Genomic DNA, 15,781 nt, shown 5'->3' on the forward strand with positions numbered 1-15,781 from the left:
ATAGCACCTCTAATATTGTGTGCAGTTTTGATCTTCTTATTTAAGGAAGGATGTAAATGCATTGAATGTGGTTAAGAGGATTTTTGCTAGATTGATGCTTGGAATGAAGTTAGGACAGGCTGTGCTTGATCCCACTGAAGTTTAGATGTGTGATGGGCAACTTGACTGAAGTGCATAGCCATTCTGAATAGCCTTGACAGGTTGGGCATGAAAAAGACGCTTCCGCTTGTGAGATAATAAAGTGTGGAGCTGGATGAACACAGCAGGCCAAGCAGCATCTCAGGAGCACAAAAGCTGACGTTTCGGGCCTAGACCCTTCATCAGAGAGGGGGAAGGGGTGAGGGTTCTGGAATAAATAGGGAGAGAGGGGGAGGCGGACCGAAGATGGAGAGATGGAGAGGAGAGTATAGGTGGGGAGGTAGGGAGGGGATAGGTCAGTCCAGGGAAGACGGACAGGTCAAGGAGGTGGCATGAGGTTAGTAGGTAGGAAATGGAAGTGCGGCTTGAGGTGGGAGGAAGGGATGGGTGAGAGGAAGAACAGGTTAGGGAGGCAGAGACAGGCTGGGCTGGTTTTGTGATGCAGTAGGGGAGGGGATGACTGGGCTGGTTGTGTGATGCAGTGGGGGGAGGAGAAGATCTGGGCTGGTTTTGGGATGCGGTAGGGGAAGGGGAGATTTTGAAGCTGGTGAAGTCCACATTGATACCATTGGGCTGCAGGGCTCCCAAGCGGAATATGAATTGCTGTTCCTGCAACTTTCAGGTGGCATCATTGTGGCACTGCAGGAGGCCCATGATGGACATGTCATCCAAAGAATGGGAGGGGGAGTTGAAATGGTTCGTGACTGGGAGGTGCAGTTGTTTATTGCGAACTGAGCGGAGGTGTTCTGCAAAGCGGTCCCCAAGTTTCCGCTTGGTTTCCCCAATGTAGAGGTAGCCACACCGGGTTCTGCAAAGCGGTCCCCAAGCCTCCGCTTGGTTTCCCCAATGTAGAGGATGCCACACCGGGAAGCCACATACTTCCGCTTGTGAGTCAGTCCAGAACCAAGGGGCACTGTTTAAAAATTTGGGGTCACCTATTTAGGAGAGAGGTGAGATGGATTATTTTCTGTCTCAGAGGGTTGTACAAATTTGGAATTTTCTGCATCAGGTGGCAGTGGAGGTTGGGTCGTTAAAGGCAGTATTAGATATGTTCTTATGAGTCAAGGGATCTGAGGATTATCGGGGTAGATATGAACATGGAATTTCAAACACGAAATGGATCAGCAAAGATCTTACAAAATGGTAGAGCAGGCTCAAAGCGGGTGAGTGGTCTACTTTAGCTCAGAATTTGTGTTGTGACAATTTAACTAACACTTTAAAACTAGAGAGATAGAATGGCAGCTTAGTTATGGGAGCCAACAACAATGTGATGTTCCTTTTAGAACGTTTCTTCAATAAATCAATACTTACAGGTTCTCCTTTTTGTCCTTTGGGGCCTTCAGCTCCCACTTGGCCTGGTTCACCCTGCCAACAAAAGATTAAATACGTGGTTTTAATTTCAAGTCAATAGCCGACCAACTAATCACAGGTTTATTTGTATCAATCATATGCATTTTCCCAATGGAGTCTGACACAATTACTATCGTTTAGGGGAAGAAAACCTGTCTGTACATAAAGAGGCAAGTGGCTTCAACAAGCAAAGTTACTGCAATGAGCAAGCTTTTTCAAATTTAGGTTTGGTATTATTTTCTCATTTTTTAAAAAAGTCATCCTTTTCTGCTGTGCTTTTCAATATAAGTTGTGCTCAAACTCAGCCTTCACAACAGTTTTCCTATAGGAACAAGAAGACTATGCATGTCGAGAGTTTTTCCTTTGATTCTTATTGACTTGACTTTTATTCCTCAGGCTCCTGGGCTGAATGAAGGTTAGTTACTATTAACGCTTTGCATGTCTTCAGCTCACCATCTGTATCTGGATCCTGTAATGCCTTTTAGAAAAAAGAGATGGAAACCAAACTGGACATCACTGACCTGGCATGTACATTTAATTTTTCATCAATTTGATGAGGATTTAGTGGAGACTGACAGCATCGTAATTGGTTGGGTTAGATTTATTTGTTTTTTGAGGCTCGGACATACCAGGGCAATCATCTACATTTTGAGGCAGAAACCAATGTGGTGCGCCGGCTGTAACTGTCTGCTAGGGGAGTGACTAGGTCTGGTGTCTGGTTTTCAGCAGTATTACTAAAATGCTTTCAGAGCCAATGCGCTTAGCTGTGCCCGACGCAATATTCTGTTCCTTTATGTGATGCAGAATGAACCAAAATTGCTCATTCTGGGATCTGTGGTTATGCTAATCTTAAGAGAAGTGCAATTAATTTCATCTATTGAGCACACGGGGCTGTGTCTGTGCTGTGTGACTCTTTGACTCTATTTGACTGAGGATGCTTTTCAATCATTTTATTTGCCTTTAGAACAATACAGCGCAGAACAATACAGTGCAGAACAGGCCCTTCGGCCCTCGATTCAGATGCTGAGCTACGCTATGGATAAGTGGATCTCTACATCAGATTTCCAGCATATGCTACTGCATATTTAGTTGTGAATAATTGTGATTATTAATTGAACAAACTAATTTCACTTCAGAATATAGTAATTGACAAAATGAACATGCTTACATTTTTTCAGTCCACGTTTGACTGCAACTTAGACCAAAGTGATCAAAATGTTATACGTTTTGTCATTCATTAATGATATTTGTGTGTCACTGTCTGGGTTAACATTTATTGCCCTTCCTTAACTATGCGGAGGGTAGTTAAGAAACAACCATATTAATGTTGGTCTGGAGTTATACATTAGCCAGGCCAATTTAGGATTTCAGATTTCCATCTATAAAGAACTGTGCTGAACCAACTGTTTTTTTTTATCAACAATTGTTAATGGTCATTATTAGGTTAGCATTTTGTTTCTGATTTAAACTAAATTCAAATTAAAACACCTTACATGATGGGATTCAAACCCTTGCCTCATAACAGCCTGGGGTTTTGAATCGCTAGTCCAGTGATTCTCCAAATTGCCCATTCCAAGAGAAAAATCCTTGATTCAGATACTTTTGGGAGAAATCTTCTTTTATACATTACTAGCTCTTCTTCTTCAGGCAGCTCAGGAAATTTGACATGTCCATAAGGACCCTCACCAACTTTTAAAGATGCAACATAGAATGCATGCTGTCCAGGTGCATAACAGCCTGGTATGGCAACTGATCTGCCAGGACCATAAGAAGCTATAGAAGGTAGTGTACACATCCCAGACCATCACAGAAGCACATCCACGGACTCCACTTGTATGTCTCATTGCTACGGGAAAGCTGCCAACGTCATCAAAGACCCAATCCAGCCCTGTTATGCCCTCCGACAACCACTTCATTCAGGCAGAAGATACAGGAGCTGGGACACATGCAGCTGCAGGTTCAAGAATAGCTGTTTCCCTGCCATTATTAGATTGATGAATGTACTCTCCAACTTCAAATAAAGCTGCTCTTGTTAGTGTTGATCTTGTCTAGCACATGCCCTGTGCAGTGTAACCTGTGTGCCTTACTCTGTCCAAGTTTGTTGCGTCACCTTGTGATATGTATGTCCTTGCTTACTATGATCTGCCTGTATTGCTCACAAACAAATATTTTCACTGTACACAAGGCAATAAATCAAATCAATCAATCAGTCAAATCAAACAAAATGCAAGCATAACCCTTAAAACATTTATGTGCCATCTTCTTCACCCTCTCCATCCAAACTTACCTTCAGACCTCTGTGTCCAAAACCAGGTAGACCACGCTCACCCTGTCAAAATTACAAGACAAATAAGTTAGAACTCTTGCTGTTCAGAAACAAATATCAGAAACACATCACAATGACATCAGTAATGGCTCAGAGTCATCATAACATAATCAGAAAAACAGTGATAGATAAGTGCAATCCATCTAGAAAGAGCTGACCAGATATTACAAGGTATGGACCTGGATGAACACAGCAGGCCAGGCAGCATCAGAGGAGCAGGAAAGCTGACGTTTTGGGTCTGGACACTTCTTCAGAAATGGGGTGGGGGTAAGGGGGCTCTGAAATAGATAGAGAGGGCGGGAGCCAATGATAGAAGGTGGATAGTGGAGCAGATAGCTGGAGAGAAGACAGACAGGTCAAGGAGGTGGGAATGAAGTCAATACACGTAAGTGTAGGTAGGGAGTTGGGATGGGAGTTGGTCAGTGAGGAGGGAGGGACAGGTAAGTGTGAGGGAAGACAGACAGGTCAAGCAGGCGGGGAAGAGGCTAGTGGAGGTGAGTGAAGGTAGGAAGTGGAGGTGGGGGTTGGTCAGTGAGGTGGGAGGAACGGATAGGTGGGAGAAAATACAGAAAAGTCAAGGAGACGGGGATGAGAAGGGGTGCTGGTCTTGGGACGAGGTCAAGGATGGGGAGATTTTGAAGCTTATAAAGCCCACATTGAGACCAATGGGCTGCAAGGTTCCCAGGTGGAATATGAGGTGCTGTTCCTGTAGTTTTCCAGTGGCATTGTTGTGGAACGGGAGGAGGCCCAGGATGGACATGTTGTCCAAGGTGTAGGAGAGGGGGTTGAAGTGGTTCGTGACTAGGAGGTCCTGTTGTTTGTCACGAACCGAGCGCAGGTGCTTCACAAAACGGTCTCCAAGCCTTCCACTTGGTTTCCCAGATGTCGAGAAGGAAAGCTGATGTTTTGGGCCTGGACACAGAAATGTGAGAAGGGAAGGGGGCACTGAAATAAATCCCAGCAAGCTCTGGATTCAATGTATCATTCTCCACCACTTCCACCACCTGCAATCTGACCCCAGTACGAAGAAAATATTTACCTCCCCACCCTTATCTGCCTTTTGGTGGGACTGCTCTTCCCCCAACTCCCTCATCCACTCCACTCTTCCCACTCCCCCACCACCCCTGACACCTTTCCCTGCAACGGCAAGAGGTGCCACAACTGTCCCTACACCTCCTCCCTTGCCTCCATCCCAGGCCCCAAGAAGGCGGCACAGTGGCTCAGTGGTTAGCACTACAGCCTCACAGCGCCAGGGACCTGGGTTCGATTCCAGCCTCGGGCAACTGTCAGTGTAGAGTTTGCACCTTCTCCCTGTGTCTACATGGGTTTCCTCCAGGTTCCAGTTTCCTCCTACAGTCCAAAGATGGGCAAGCTAGGTGGATTGGCCATGCTAAATTGCCTGTAGTGTTCAGGGGTGTGTGGGTTATAGGGGGATGGGTCTGGGTGGGATGCTTCAAGGGGTGGTGTGGACTTGCTGGGCCGAAGGGCCTGTTTCCACATTGTAGGGAATCTAATCTAATCTAAACCCTTCCACATGAAACAGATGTTCACCTGTGCGTCCGCAAACGTGGCATATTATATCCGCTGTTCCCGATGTGGCCTCCTCTACATCGGGGAAACCAAGCAGAGGTTTGGAGACCGCTTTGTGGAGCACCTACGCTCGGTTCATGACAAACGACAACACCTCCCAGTCGCGAACCACTTCAACTCCCCCTCCCACTCCTTGGATGACAAGCCCATCCTGGACCTCCTCCAATGCCACAATGATGCCATCTGAAAACTGGAGGAACAGCACCTCATATTTCTGCCTTGGAACCCTACAACCCTATGATCTTACTGTGGACTTTACAAGCTTCAAAATCTCCCCAACCCTGACCTCATTCCAAGACCAGCCCTCCCTCTCGTCCCCGTCTTGTTGACCTGTCCGTCTTTTCTCCCACCACTCCATGGAAAATGGTATCATTTAAATTAAATCAAAATCTTTTGCATTAGAAGCTAGCCCAAAGGTAATTAGTAAACCACATTTTTTTTTCTCTGAAAACCTATTTAATTCACTCATGTCCTTTAGGAAAGGAATTCTGCTCTATCCTTAACTAGTCTGGCCTTTTTGTGACTCCAGGCTCACAGCAATGTGGTTTACCCTTTGCTGGCCTGTAGGCTTATTAAATGTGATTAATACATCTTTGCCAGGAAAGCCAACATCCCATGAATAAAACAAATGTTAAATATGTTATGTTCTTATTATCTCATCTTTAACATCTTATCAGGAAAACTGTGACTCTATGTGGCACTTTCTCAATCCAATAGTAAAATGTTCACCTGGATTTAACACTGGAGTGGGACTTGAATACATAATCTCTGGCCAAGTGTAGAACTACTGAATCAAAGCAGTTTATGCTAAGTATATTGGCAGTTTTGGGAAGAATTATTTCTGGGATTCAAGAACCTTGTCAATTAAGTTCTCACTAAATAAAACAAGCAGTAAATTATCCTCTTCCAGGTACATCTAACATGATATTTCTTATCCAATATATCTTTGTGGAATCAATTTGAAATAAGCTTTCTACTGCCTGAAAAATATTCCTTTAGCGTCTGAACTCGAGCCACTTCCTGAATTGGTAGGTCAGCTAATTCATCCCTGCAATCAGCAGCAAAAATCTACAATTTTCATATTGAAATTATTATAAATTATTACAGTAATACATTTCTTCGTACTATTTTCTTATATCTACCCTGAGATAGAATTTATTTAAAATGTGATACTTAAAATAAGTATTCCAATTTCCACGAACTCAATACATTTAATATGATGTTTCTATACTTATTATTTAACCATTGCTTTCAGATGGTGCAATAAAGTATAAGGTCAATATTGATATGAGGTAAACTGACTTGAAACAGACACTTTAGTAAATAGGTGGCATTGTTATTAGGATGCCAGCTAACATGTCGGGAAATGGAAAATCACTGTACATGTTTAACTTATGTCTCATGGTAATCATTACATTTTTAATGTGAATATGAATACATCAAATCAATGTCTGTGTGTTTGAATGTACGAATATTTCAGACCTAAGCATTAGAATATATATTGGGATTTATAATTTCCATGAAAACCTAACTTTATCATGGGCACACATTTAAAAAAATTACCATATGTTGTGTTTCCTGTATGCACAAGATCTTAAAGTAGAAGTGTGGAATCCTAGTGACATTTTCTCCAAAAATTACACCGATTGTTTGTATTACAAATTAAATTGAAAGAGAAACTTACGTATTGTCATGGCATTTCCCTTTTTTTCTGTGTGTTACCCCAACCAGCAATACATTGTTTTTACCTCACATTTTGTTTAATTGTATACTGTGAGTCCACACAACTAAAGGAAACTTGCCTGAAACTCATTTAAATGTATTTAACAAAAGGCAGCAGAGTTGGTGAGAGGAAACTTAAGGAACAGGAATCGTTGGAGAAACTCAGCAGGTCTGGCAGTATCTGTGGAAAGGTGACAGGGTTAACGTGTCGGGTTAACCATTCTTCAGATAAGTGGAAATTTCAGTTGCATTAGTCAGATTTAAATTTAAACCCGGGTCCTAGAGTTGGTTGGAAACTGTGCTAACTCACTGCATAAGTAATGAATATTTTTTAAGAATTGCTAGAAATGCTCAGCAGGTCTGGCAGCATCTGTGAAGAAAGAAAACAGAGTTAACATTTTGGGTCTGGTGACCTTTCCTCAGAACACTAAGACACTGCATGATCAATTCCAGCAATATTGGAGACAACTAAATTTGTCTCAGTTTTCTCAGCAGAGACATAGGCACTCATTCTTCTTGTGGTAAACTTGTTTTAATCATTTGACATTGATTCACAGAGTCATAGAGCATGGGAATAGATCCTTCAGTCCAACCAGTCCATGTGGAACGTAACTCCAAACTAATTCAGTCCCACTTGCCTGCTCCTGGTCCACGTCCCTCCAAACCTTTCCTATTCATGTACTTGTCCAAATGTCTTTTAAACGTTATAATTGTTCCCGCATTCACCACTTTATCAGGAAGTTCATTCCACACGCGAACCACTCTCTGTGTAAAAAATTAACCCCTCGTGCCTTTTTTGATCTCTCTCCTCTCACCTTAAAAATGTGCGCTCCACTCCTGAAATCTCCTATTCTAGGGAAAAAGACATCTGTCATTAACCCTATCCATACTTTTCATTATTTTATAAACTTCTATCAGATTGCCTCTTAACCTCCTTCAGAAGCGTCTAGACCTGAAACATCAGCCTTCCTGCTCCTCTGATGCTGCTTGGCCTGCTGTGTTCATCCAGTTCTATACCTTGTTATCTCAGATTCTCCAGCATCTACAGTTCCTGCTATCTATAAAACAAAGCTCTGTTTCTCTTCCCAGATAATTTACATGCCGCCGTCAACATCAGGTAACCAAAACTCATGGTCAACATTTGGATGAAAAAGTCATCAACGTGATACTCAAACTGTGTCTCTCCACAGATGCTGTCAGACCTATGGAATATTTCCAGAATTTCCTATTTTTGATGTACTGTGTTTCTATCCCTTAGCCTTTGATGTGGTAAATAATGACAATTATTGCATTCATTTAATTACTTTGAGTACCTTTTCTCCCTGAAGGCAGGAACAGTTAATGGTCTTTGTGCTGTCAACTTCAGCAGGTGGTTGTGGGATTGTTGAGATCTCCAAATGAGGATGTTGTGTGGCAACAGTAATTTGACACTGGGGAACAAATGACAAAGAAATGGTGGTGAATAGCAGAAAGTGTAAGGACAGTTACTTGAAATGCATATCAGTGCAAGTTACATTTAACCAACTATGCAGACAGGAATAATGCAAAAGTTCTTTGAAAGAACTCAGCTCACCCTCAATTATCGTTTCAACCTATCATGCCATTCATTATCTCTTGGGTAAAGTTAGTGAGACCTTAAAGCCATTATCTTTGGCTGCACCCACAAATTCTGTACCTTCATCTGCAGCACAATTCTCCTCCTTGACCAATGTCTCATGTCAAAGTTAATGTTATGCAAATCCAACATTCTATTTGAGCTTGACTCAGCAGATGACATCACTATTCCTTCCAACATTAATTCTATCAAAGTCCACCTCTGTAATATTTCACATGCATTTCCAAGAATCAACTCATCTCATGCAAAAGCCCTCAAGTCTTTGGCATCTCCCAATTCTAAAATTCCAATACTCTTCTGGCCATCTTCCACTCTGCACATGTTTCAGCTCATTGCCTGTGATTTGCAAAAAGCTCCACCTACTTACTTATTCTCTACTTTCTAATCTACTTTGATTTTTGATCACTCAGCTCAAACATGATAAATTGAAATCAATCTTGAAGTACCTACACTCTGCCAAGAAACCTGGCCTGTTATGGTGGTTTTGCGAAAAGCTGTGTAACTTTTGTAATTTAACCTTTTGGTTCTCTGCTGGTCAATGCCTATTTTCCTTTAATATCATGCCTAAGGCCCAGTCCGCCTTTGGCTCAATGTCTGACCATGCTTCTGTCAAGTACCTTGCTGTATTCTGTACTTTTGTCTGTAAACACATATTATTGTTGATGTGAATGACTCCCTGTGGTAATGCCCCATACAGATCAAAAAGATCCCAGATTTAATTCCTGATTTGCAATGAGTCCACTGATCACAGCCGGACTGACACTAGGTATGTTAGTCTGCCTCTGTAGTTTATTGTTACAAAGATTTTAAGCCTGACTGATATGCAGCAAACCTTGCTAGCAAGTGTTAATGTGTCTATGATAGATGGAACTAAGAAAATAGTTCCAACAACTTGCATTTATATAAAATATTTAATGGAAAGGCACTTCACACTGAATCAATCAGATAGAAATGAACACCAATTTGAAGGCATTTACAGTTTGGGAAAAGTTGGTTTATAAAGAAAGTGAATAAACAATTGAGATTACTTCAAGATGTAAACTTCATAATATCCGATAATTAGGACATTGCAGGTAATGATTTTACTGAAAGCATATTTGCTAGAGGTGAGCATGACTTTTGAAATCAGCTTTTAATGCTTTTAGAACCATCTCTCTCTTTTTCATGCACTTATTTCTTACTCACTGGATTGCTGGGAAGATCACAGCAGGTCTCCAGCTCTGCATCCTTGGCATCACAATAAATGACAATCCGTTGAAGGTCAAACTGGAGAAAGGTTGAAAAAAATACATGTTTTTTTACAAAATCACTACTGGATATTATTAATTATTTTGAATCTACGTCCTTTCAACCTTCCACTCTGTCAAATTCTAGTGAGTGTCCTAATGCCTGCTGGGTATTTGCACCTCACAATTCAACCTGATCTAATTCTTATCAAAGAACAATTAACTCTGTGATGTAGGTTTCTATGATTCTATGTGCTAAGCATGACTGATCTTTCAGAGAACCATCAGAGGCTAGATTGGCTGAGTAGGCTTCTCTGACGCAGTGAGATTCTAGTTCCACAAAAATTTCCTTTAACATCCACTAAAAGAATACCTTTTTTCCACATTCCACATGAGCAAGATTCTCAGAGATTGTATATTTCAAAATCATTTTTGTTAGTTAGAAAAGAAATACATTCCTAATATTTTCATTTAGAATACCCTTTCTCTTATAAATCCTTTGGCCAACTCTCCAGTCAAGGAGGGAAGGAAGGGTAAATCTGCACTTCAAAGCAACAAAAGATAATTTTAGTATTTTCACTGGGATTCTCAGGTGATCTTCCTTTCAAGCAAGGGACCAAACTTTAGATCTCGTGTGGTAGTTATGCCATCAGTTCAAAATGAGGGAAATATTCCAGACGTAAGAATCTTGTGCAGTTAGCTGCAAACCCAAAGAACATGCGCCAAATATGTTCAGCCCTCAAACGCCTTCCTGTTACTCTTGGTTCCACTGCACTTGGTTCCAAATGGTTTAAGGACCCTTGTTTGATCACGGTGCGCCAGATTAAACTCATCTTTGCCTGTGTGTCACATGTTGCAATCTAACTTGGAAAACAAACCAGAAGCAGCCATCAGCATTCCAGTTTTCACAGGTAAAGGACCTATTGCCCACAAAAGACAAGTGTCATGTTTATTATAATGATTATTGTTATAATGATGGCCTAACCAAGAGTGCATACATTTCTGACACGGTCTGAATACGAACCAATAGCAGATCCTTCAGCGCTGATTTGCAATTGAAAATGGACATTCTCCAGTTGAATTTATGGACTACACATGACTTACATCAATTGGGACACTATCATACAGACGTTTGCCAATCACTGTTTTCCCTCGAATGTTGATGTTCTCCCGTTCTTCTAATGGCAGTGTTTCAATCAGTTTGCAGTCAATGTAGAGAGAGACACTGCTCGATTGAATACTGAGTGCCAGCTTGTGCCAATCACGGTCAAATAAGCCGCTGACTTCTTTGTTTTTGAAAACAGTTCTCACAGCATCTTTTCTCAGTCCAACTGCATTGTATTCCACAGCTTTGTCCTCACCATCTAATCGAATGGAAACCTGGAAAATGCAAAGGGAGGGATCACTCTGTGTTCCAACTGTTTGCACTGGCAACCTTTTTAAAATGATTATTGTCAGTGTGGACGGTGCTGACAAGTGGAGTCCCAGAGGAATCAATACTTGGATCCTGCTATCCACAGTATATGCCAACAAATTAAAAGAGGATATCAAGTGTAATTGGTGTGGACATAAAGATACTTCAAGTTTATTTAGACAAGTTGAGTGGTAAATACATGGCATAAACGTGGATAAATGTGAAGTTGCACATTTTGGTGGGAAAGAAAAAATGGCAGTGTATTATTTAAATGGTGATAGATTGGGAATGGTTGATGTACAACAGCAATCTGGGTGTCTTTGTGCAGCAATCAAACAGGTGCAGTAAACAGTTGGCAATGCATATGGTGTGTTAGCCTTCATCGTAAGAAAGTTTTGAGTACAGGAGCAAGGAAATCTTACTGCAGTAGAACAGGGCCAAGTGAGACCACACCTGCACCATTGTTTTTGATCTCCTTACTAAAGATAACATTCGTGCAACAAGTGCAACAAAATTTTGCCAGGCTGATTCCTGGATTGGCAATCCTGTCATATGAGGAGATTTTTGGCCTATTGGGTTATATTCACTGGAAGAATGACAGAGGACTTATTGAGAAGGCTGGGCAGACTGGACGCAGCACTGACCTTTCCCTTGGCCAGGATCCCAGAACAAGGGATCACTCGCTGAGGATGCACAGCACTGAGAAGAATTAGAACTAGAATCATGACGAGGCATTACAGCCTCTCGAGTCTGCTCCACCATTTAATGCAATCATGGCTGATCTCATTGAGATATCAACTGATCCTTCCTGCCCAATGTCCATAAGCCTTCAAACCATTACCAATAAGACTTACATGGTATGAAGTGGCTTGGATAGGGTGGATATGGAGAAGACATTCTAACAGTAGGAGAGACTAGGAGCCTGAGGGCACAGGCTCAGATTGAAGGAACAACCCTTTAGAACTGAGATGACGAAGAATTTCTTCAGCCAGAAGGTGGTGAATCTGTGGAACTTATTGCCGCAGAGGACTCTGGAGGTCAACTTATTAACTGCATTTAAGACAGACATAAATAGGATCTTGATTATTAAGGGAACCAAGGATTATGGGGAGAAGGCAGGGGAATGTGGTTGAGATACATACCGGTGACGATCAAATGGCGGAGCAGAATTAATAGGCTGAATGGCCTAATTCTTCCCATTTATCTGATAGTCTTATGGCCCAACAGGAGGCTATTTGGATTGAGGTAAGGGACAGTTTATTCAATCAGGGGGTGGTGGGCGTATGGAATTCTCCTGAAGGCTGTGGCGTATAGACACAAAGGTACTAAATATATTTAAGAAAGAAAGAGAGAAATTTCTAGATGCTAAATGTATCAAACGTTCTGGGGAATGTGTGGAAGTGTGGTGCTCAGATGGGGGATTATGAGGAATGTTGGACTAGGCTCTATGGCCAAGTGGCCTAATTTATTTCTGTTTTCTATGTTTCCATATTTCCTCTTCTGAATCATTTCATTCACATTAGGGCACTGTTTCAAATATCTTGACCATTAAACTTGATTTTAGACATGGTGCTCATTTGCTATTTATCTACCTGTTAAGCCTGGATCTATCACTTGTGAGTGTAATGGAAAGCAAGTCAGGTATGATGTAAATTGGATAACTGATCCAATCCTGTCAGTTTCTGACTAGGTACATTTGGTTGAAATTATACAAATAAACCAGTTCACAGATTATATTCAGATTACATGGAGTATAGTTTGCAGAAGGGAAGGCATAATTTTGTAAGTTTCACAACATTTATGATAAATGGTGAATAGTATGAAGGACTTTTGGTATGCTTGTCTTTATTGGTCAGTACATTGAGTGGGGATGTCATGTTGTAGCTGGCCAGGACATTCGTTAGACTACTTTTGGAATACTGCATTCACTTCTGGTCTACTTGCCATAGGGAGCTCAAGGGAGAGGCTGAGTAGACTGAGGTTATTTTCCGTGGAGCACCAGAAGCTGAGGGGTGACCTTGTAGAAGTTTACAAAATCCTGAGGGCTGTGGATAGGATAAATAGTCAAGGTCTTTTCCCCAGGATCGGAGAGTCCAAAACTAGATGGCATAGGTTTAAAATGAGAGGGGCAAGATTTAAAAGGGACACACAGGACAGCTCTTCACAAAGAGGAAGGTGTGAGTACGAGCTAGCTGTTAGAGGAAGTGATGGAGGCAGGTACAATTGCAACATTTAAAAGGCATCTGGATGGGTATACAAATGGGAAGGGTTTAAAGGATATGGGCAAAATGCTGGCAAATGGGACTAGATTAATTTAGGATACCTGGTCGGTATGGACAATTGGGTTGAACTGTCTAATTCTGTGCTGTACATCTGTATGACTCTATGAGTTTCTTCCACGTAGCTTGGAATGATAATTCCATTCTCTGTCTAGCTGTGTTTCTTTCTGTGTGATTATAAAAGCCCCATTGTTTTTTTCAAAGATTATCTGCTCGCTATTTTGCAAACCTCTTTTATGTATATGTCTTCTCATTTTGTAATTATATGTTTTTCAATTTTCATGGGCATCTTTAGTTTTTTTTGTTCTAACATTATCATATGTCTCACTTTTAAATTTCAACCCATTTCAATCTCTTTTTTTTTATTTGCCAGAGCTCACCATTTCTGCTTACATGAATGCAATTTTACTGGTTGTCACATGCTTGAAAGTTCTTCATTTCTCATCTGTTAATCTGCTTGCTAAAGGATCTCCATGATAAAATTGGGCTAGATCACTTCATATTAATGTTGAGCATTGTCTTTTGCCAGCCAAGCATGGTTATGTTTGTAACTTAATTGCATCCTCTTCAACTATTTTTTTCTAAAAGCTATATTCTGGTTCCTATTTCCCAAATATTTTTTGTCCCTGTGTCTAGTTGATTCTAACATCCCAAACAGTGTAAATCAAAGCTACAGCGAGGTCCACAGACAGATCACACAAATATTCAACAGAAAGTTATTAAGAAAGATTCTGCTCACATCATTCCCCAGAGTAAAGGAATATATTGTTCTTGAAAGCAGTCTGGTAAGCATTCCAAAATAAAATCAATGAACTGTGTTATTTTTATTTCAATCTATCTTGAGATGGTCAAAATCTTCAATATTGTCATCCTTACATTCATAAAATCCCTATAGCATGGAAGCAGGCCATTCGGAACAATAAGTCCACACCAACCCTCTTAAGAGTATCCCATCCAGAACCCTACTCCCTACTTTATCCCTGTAACTCCACATAACCCCATAACCTACACATTCCTGGTCACTATGGACAATTTAGCACAGCCAAACCACCTAACCTGCACATCTTTGGACTGTAGGAGGGAACCAGAGCACCCAGCAGAAACCCAAACAGGGACAAGGAGAACATGTAAACTCCACACAGACAGTTGTCCAAGGGTGGAGTCAAACTCAGGACCCTAACACTGTCAGACAGCTGTGCTAACCACTGAGACACAGTGCTACATACCTTTGTGCTGTGTCTTCTCATCTCACACTCTATCTGATTTCTATCTTTTAGTGGCCTGTGGTTCATAAAGGGACATTTTACCATTTCTCTACAATTTCTTAGCTCTAGTCTTGTGTCTTCTAATTTAACACAATTACTAGAATATCCTTAATACCAAGGGCAAAGATCGAAACCCTCACTAACAGTGTAACCTCAGCATCTTTTAATTTTCTCAATTTCTGCAGTCTTATCCAAATCTATTCAATATAATTCAAACCCAACATTCCTCCACAGTCAATAACTACACCTGAATGCACACATCAATGTACACATACTGGAAGTACATGCAACACAACACTTGTGAAATAGTTTTAACTCAACTAGTTCAATAGAGGACATTCCATCTGAACACATTCGATTTTATGGCGTTAAACACCTCTTGGAGAGATCTATTTTGATTTGGTGAAATGTGCTGATAACTCAATGATTTTGTCTTAATTTGTTGTGTTCTGATTTCCCAGTCATCCAATTTTACCCAGTGAAATCACGCTTGAATGAAGGATAAACGTGAGACAATATACCTGTGGGATCCCATACTTGTCAATAATTTGCCAGATGTACCAGTCTTCTCTTCGGGAAGCTTTACGGAATTTGAATGTGGCAACAAAAGCATATTCATCAGGCAGGCCTTGAGGAAACACGTCTCTGAAATAAAAGTTGAGAGGTCCTTGAATGCTCATCAATATTCAGCAGTTAGTGATATATCCAGATATGCCAAGAAAATCCCAAGGATCATGTCCAATCGCTGTTGTTTTAGTTGATGCATGCAGAGTTGTAGACAACCAACATTAAAAGCTATTTGTTTTTGACATTGCATAGGTAGGTTACACAGCCATAATATATCACAAGTACATCC

At 41.1% G+C, this 15,781-nt stretch overlaps 1 protein-coding gene across 1 annotated transcript in view; it reads right to left on the bottom strand.

The window, feature by feature from the left end:
• Window positions 1-15,781, bottom strand: part of col22a1 (collagen, type XXII, alpha 1) — a 291,389-nt gene that overhangs the window by 167,454 nt on the left and 108,154 nt on the right. The window contains exons 6-11 of the mRNA XM_048529285.2: window positions 15,447-15,570; window positions 11,072-11,347; window positions 9,927-10,007; window positions 8,440-8,556; window positions 3,776-3,817; window positions 1,450-1,503 (exon numbers count right to left, since the gene is read on the bottom strand). Of these exons, the coding sequence (XP_048385242.1) occupies window positions 1,450-1,503; window positions 3,776-3,817; window positions 8,440-8,556; window positions 9,927-10,007; window positions 11,072-11,347; window positions 15,447-15,570 (694 nt within the window). The remainder of the gene's footprint in view (window positions 1-1,449; window positions 1,504-3,775; window positions 3,818-8,439; window positions 8,557-9,926; window positions 10,008-11,071; window positions 11,348-15,446; window positions 15,571-15,781) is intronic.

The sequence above is a fragment of the Stegostoma tigrinum genome, chromosome 5, assembly GCF_030684315.1.
Source record: "Stegostoma tigrinum isolate sSteTig4 chromosome 5, sSteTig4.hap1, whole genome shotgun sequence".
Lineage (NCBI taxonomy): Eukaryota > Metazoa > Chordata > Chondrichthyes > Orectolobiformes > Stegostomatidae > Stegostoma > Stegostoma tigrinum.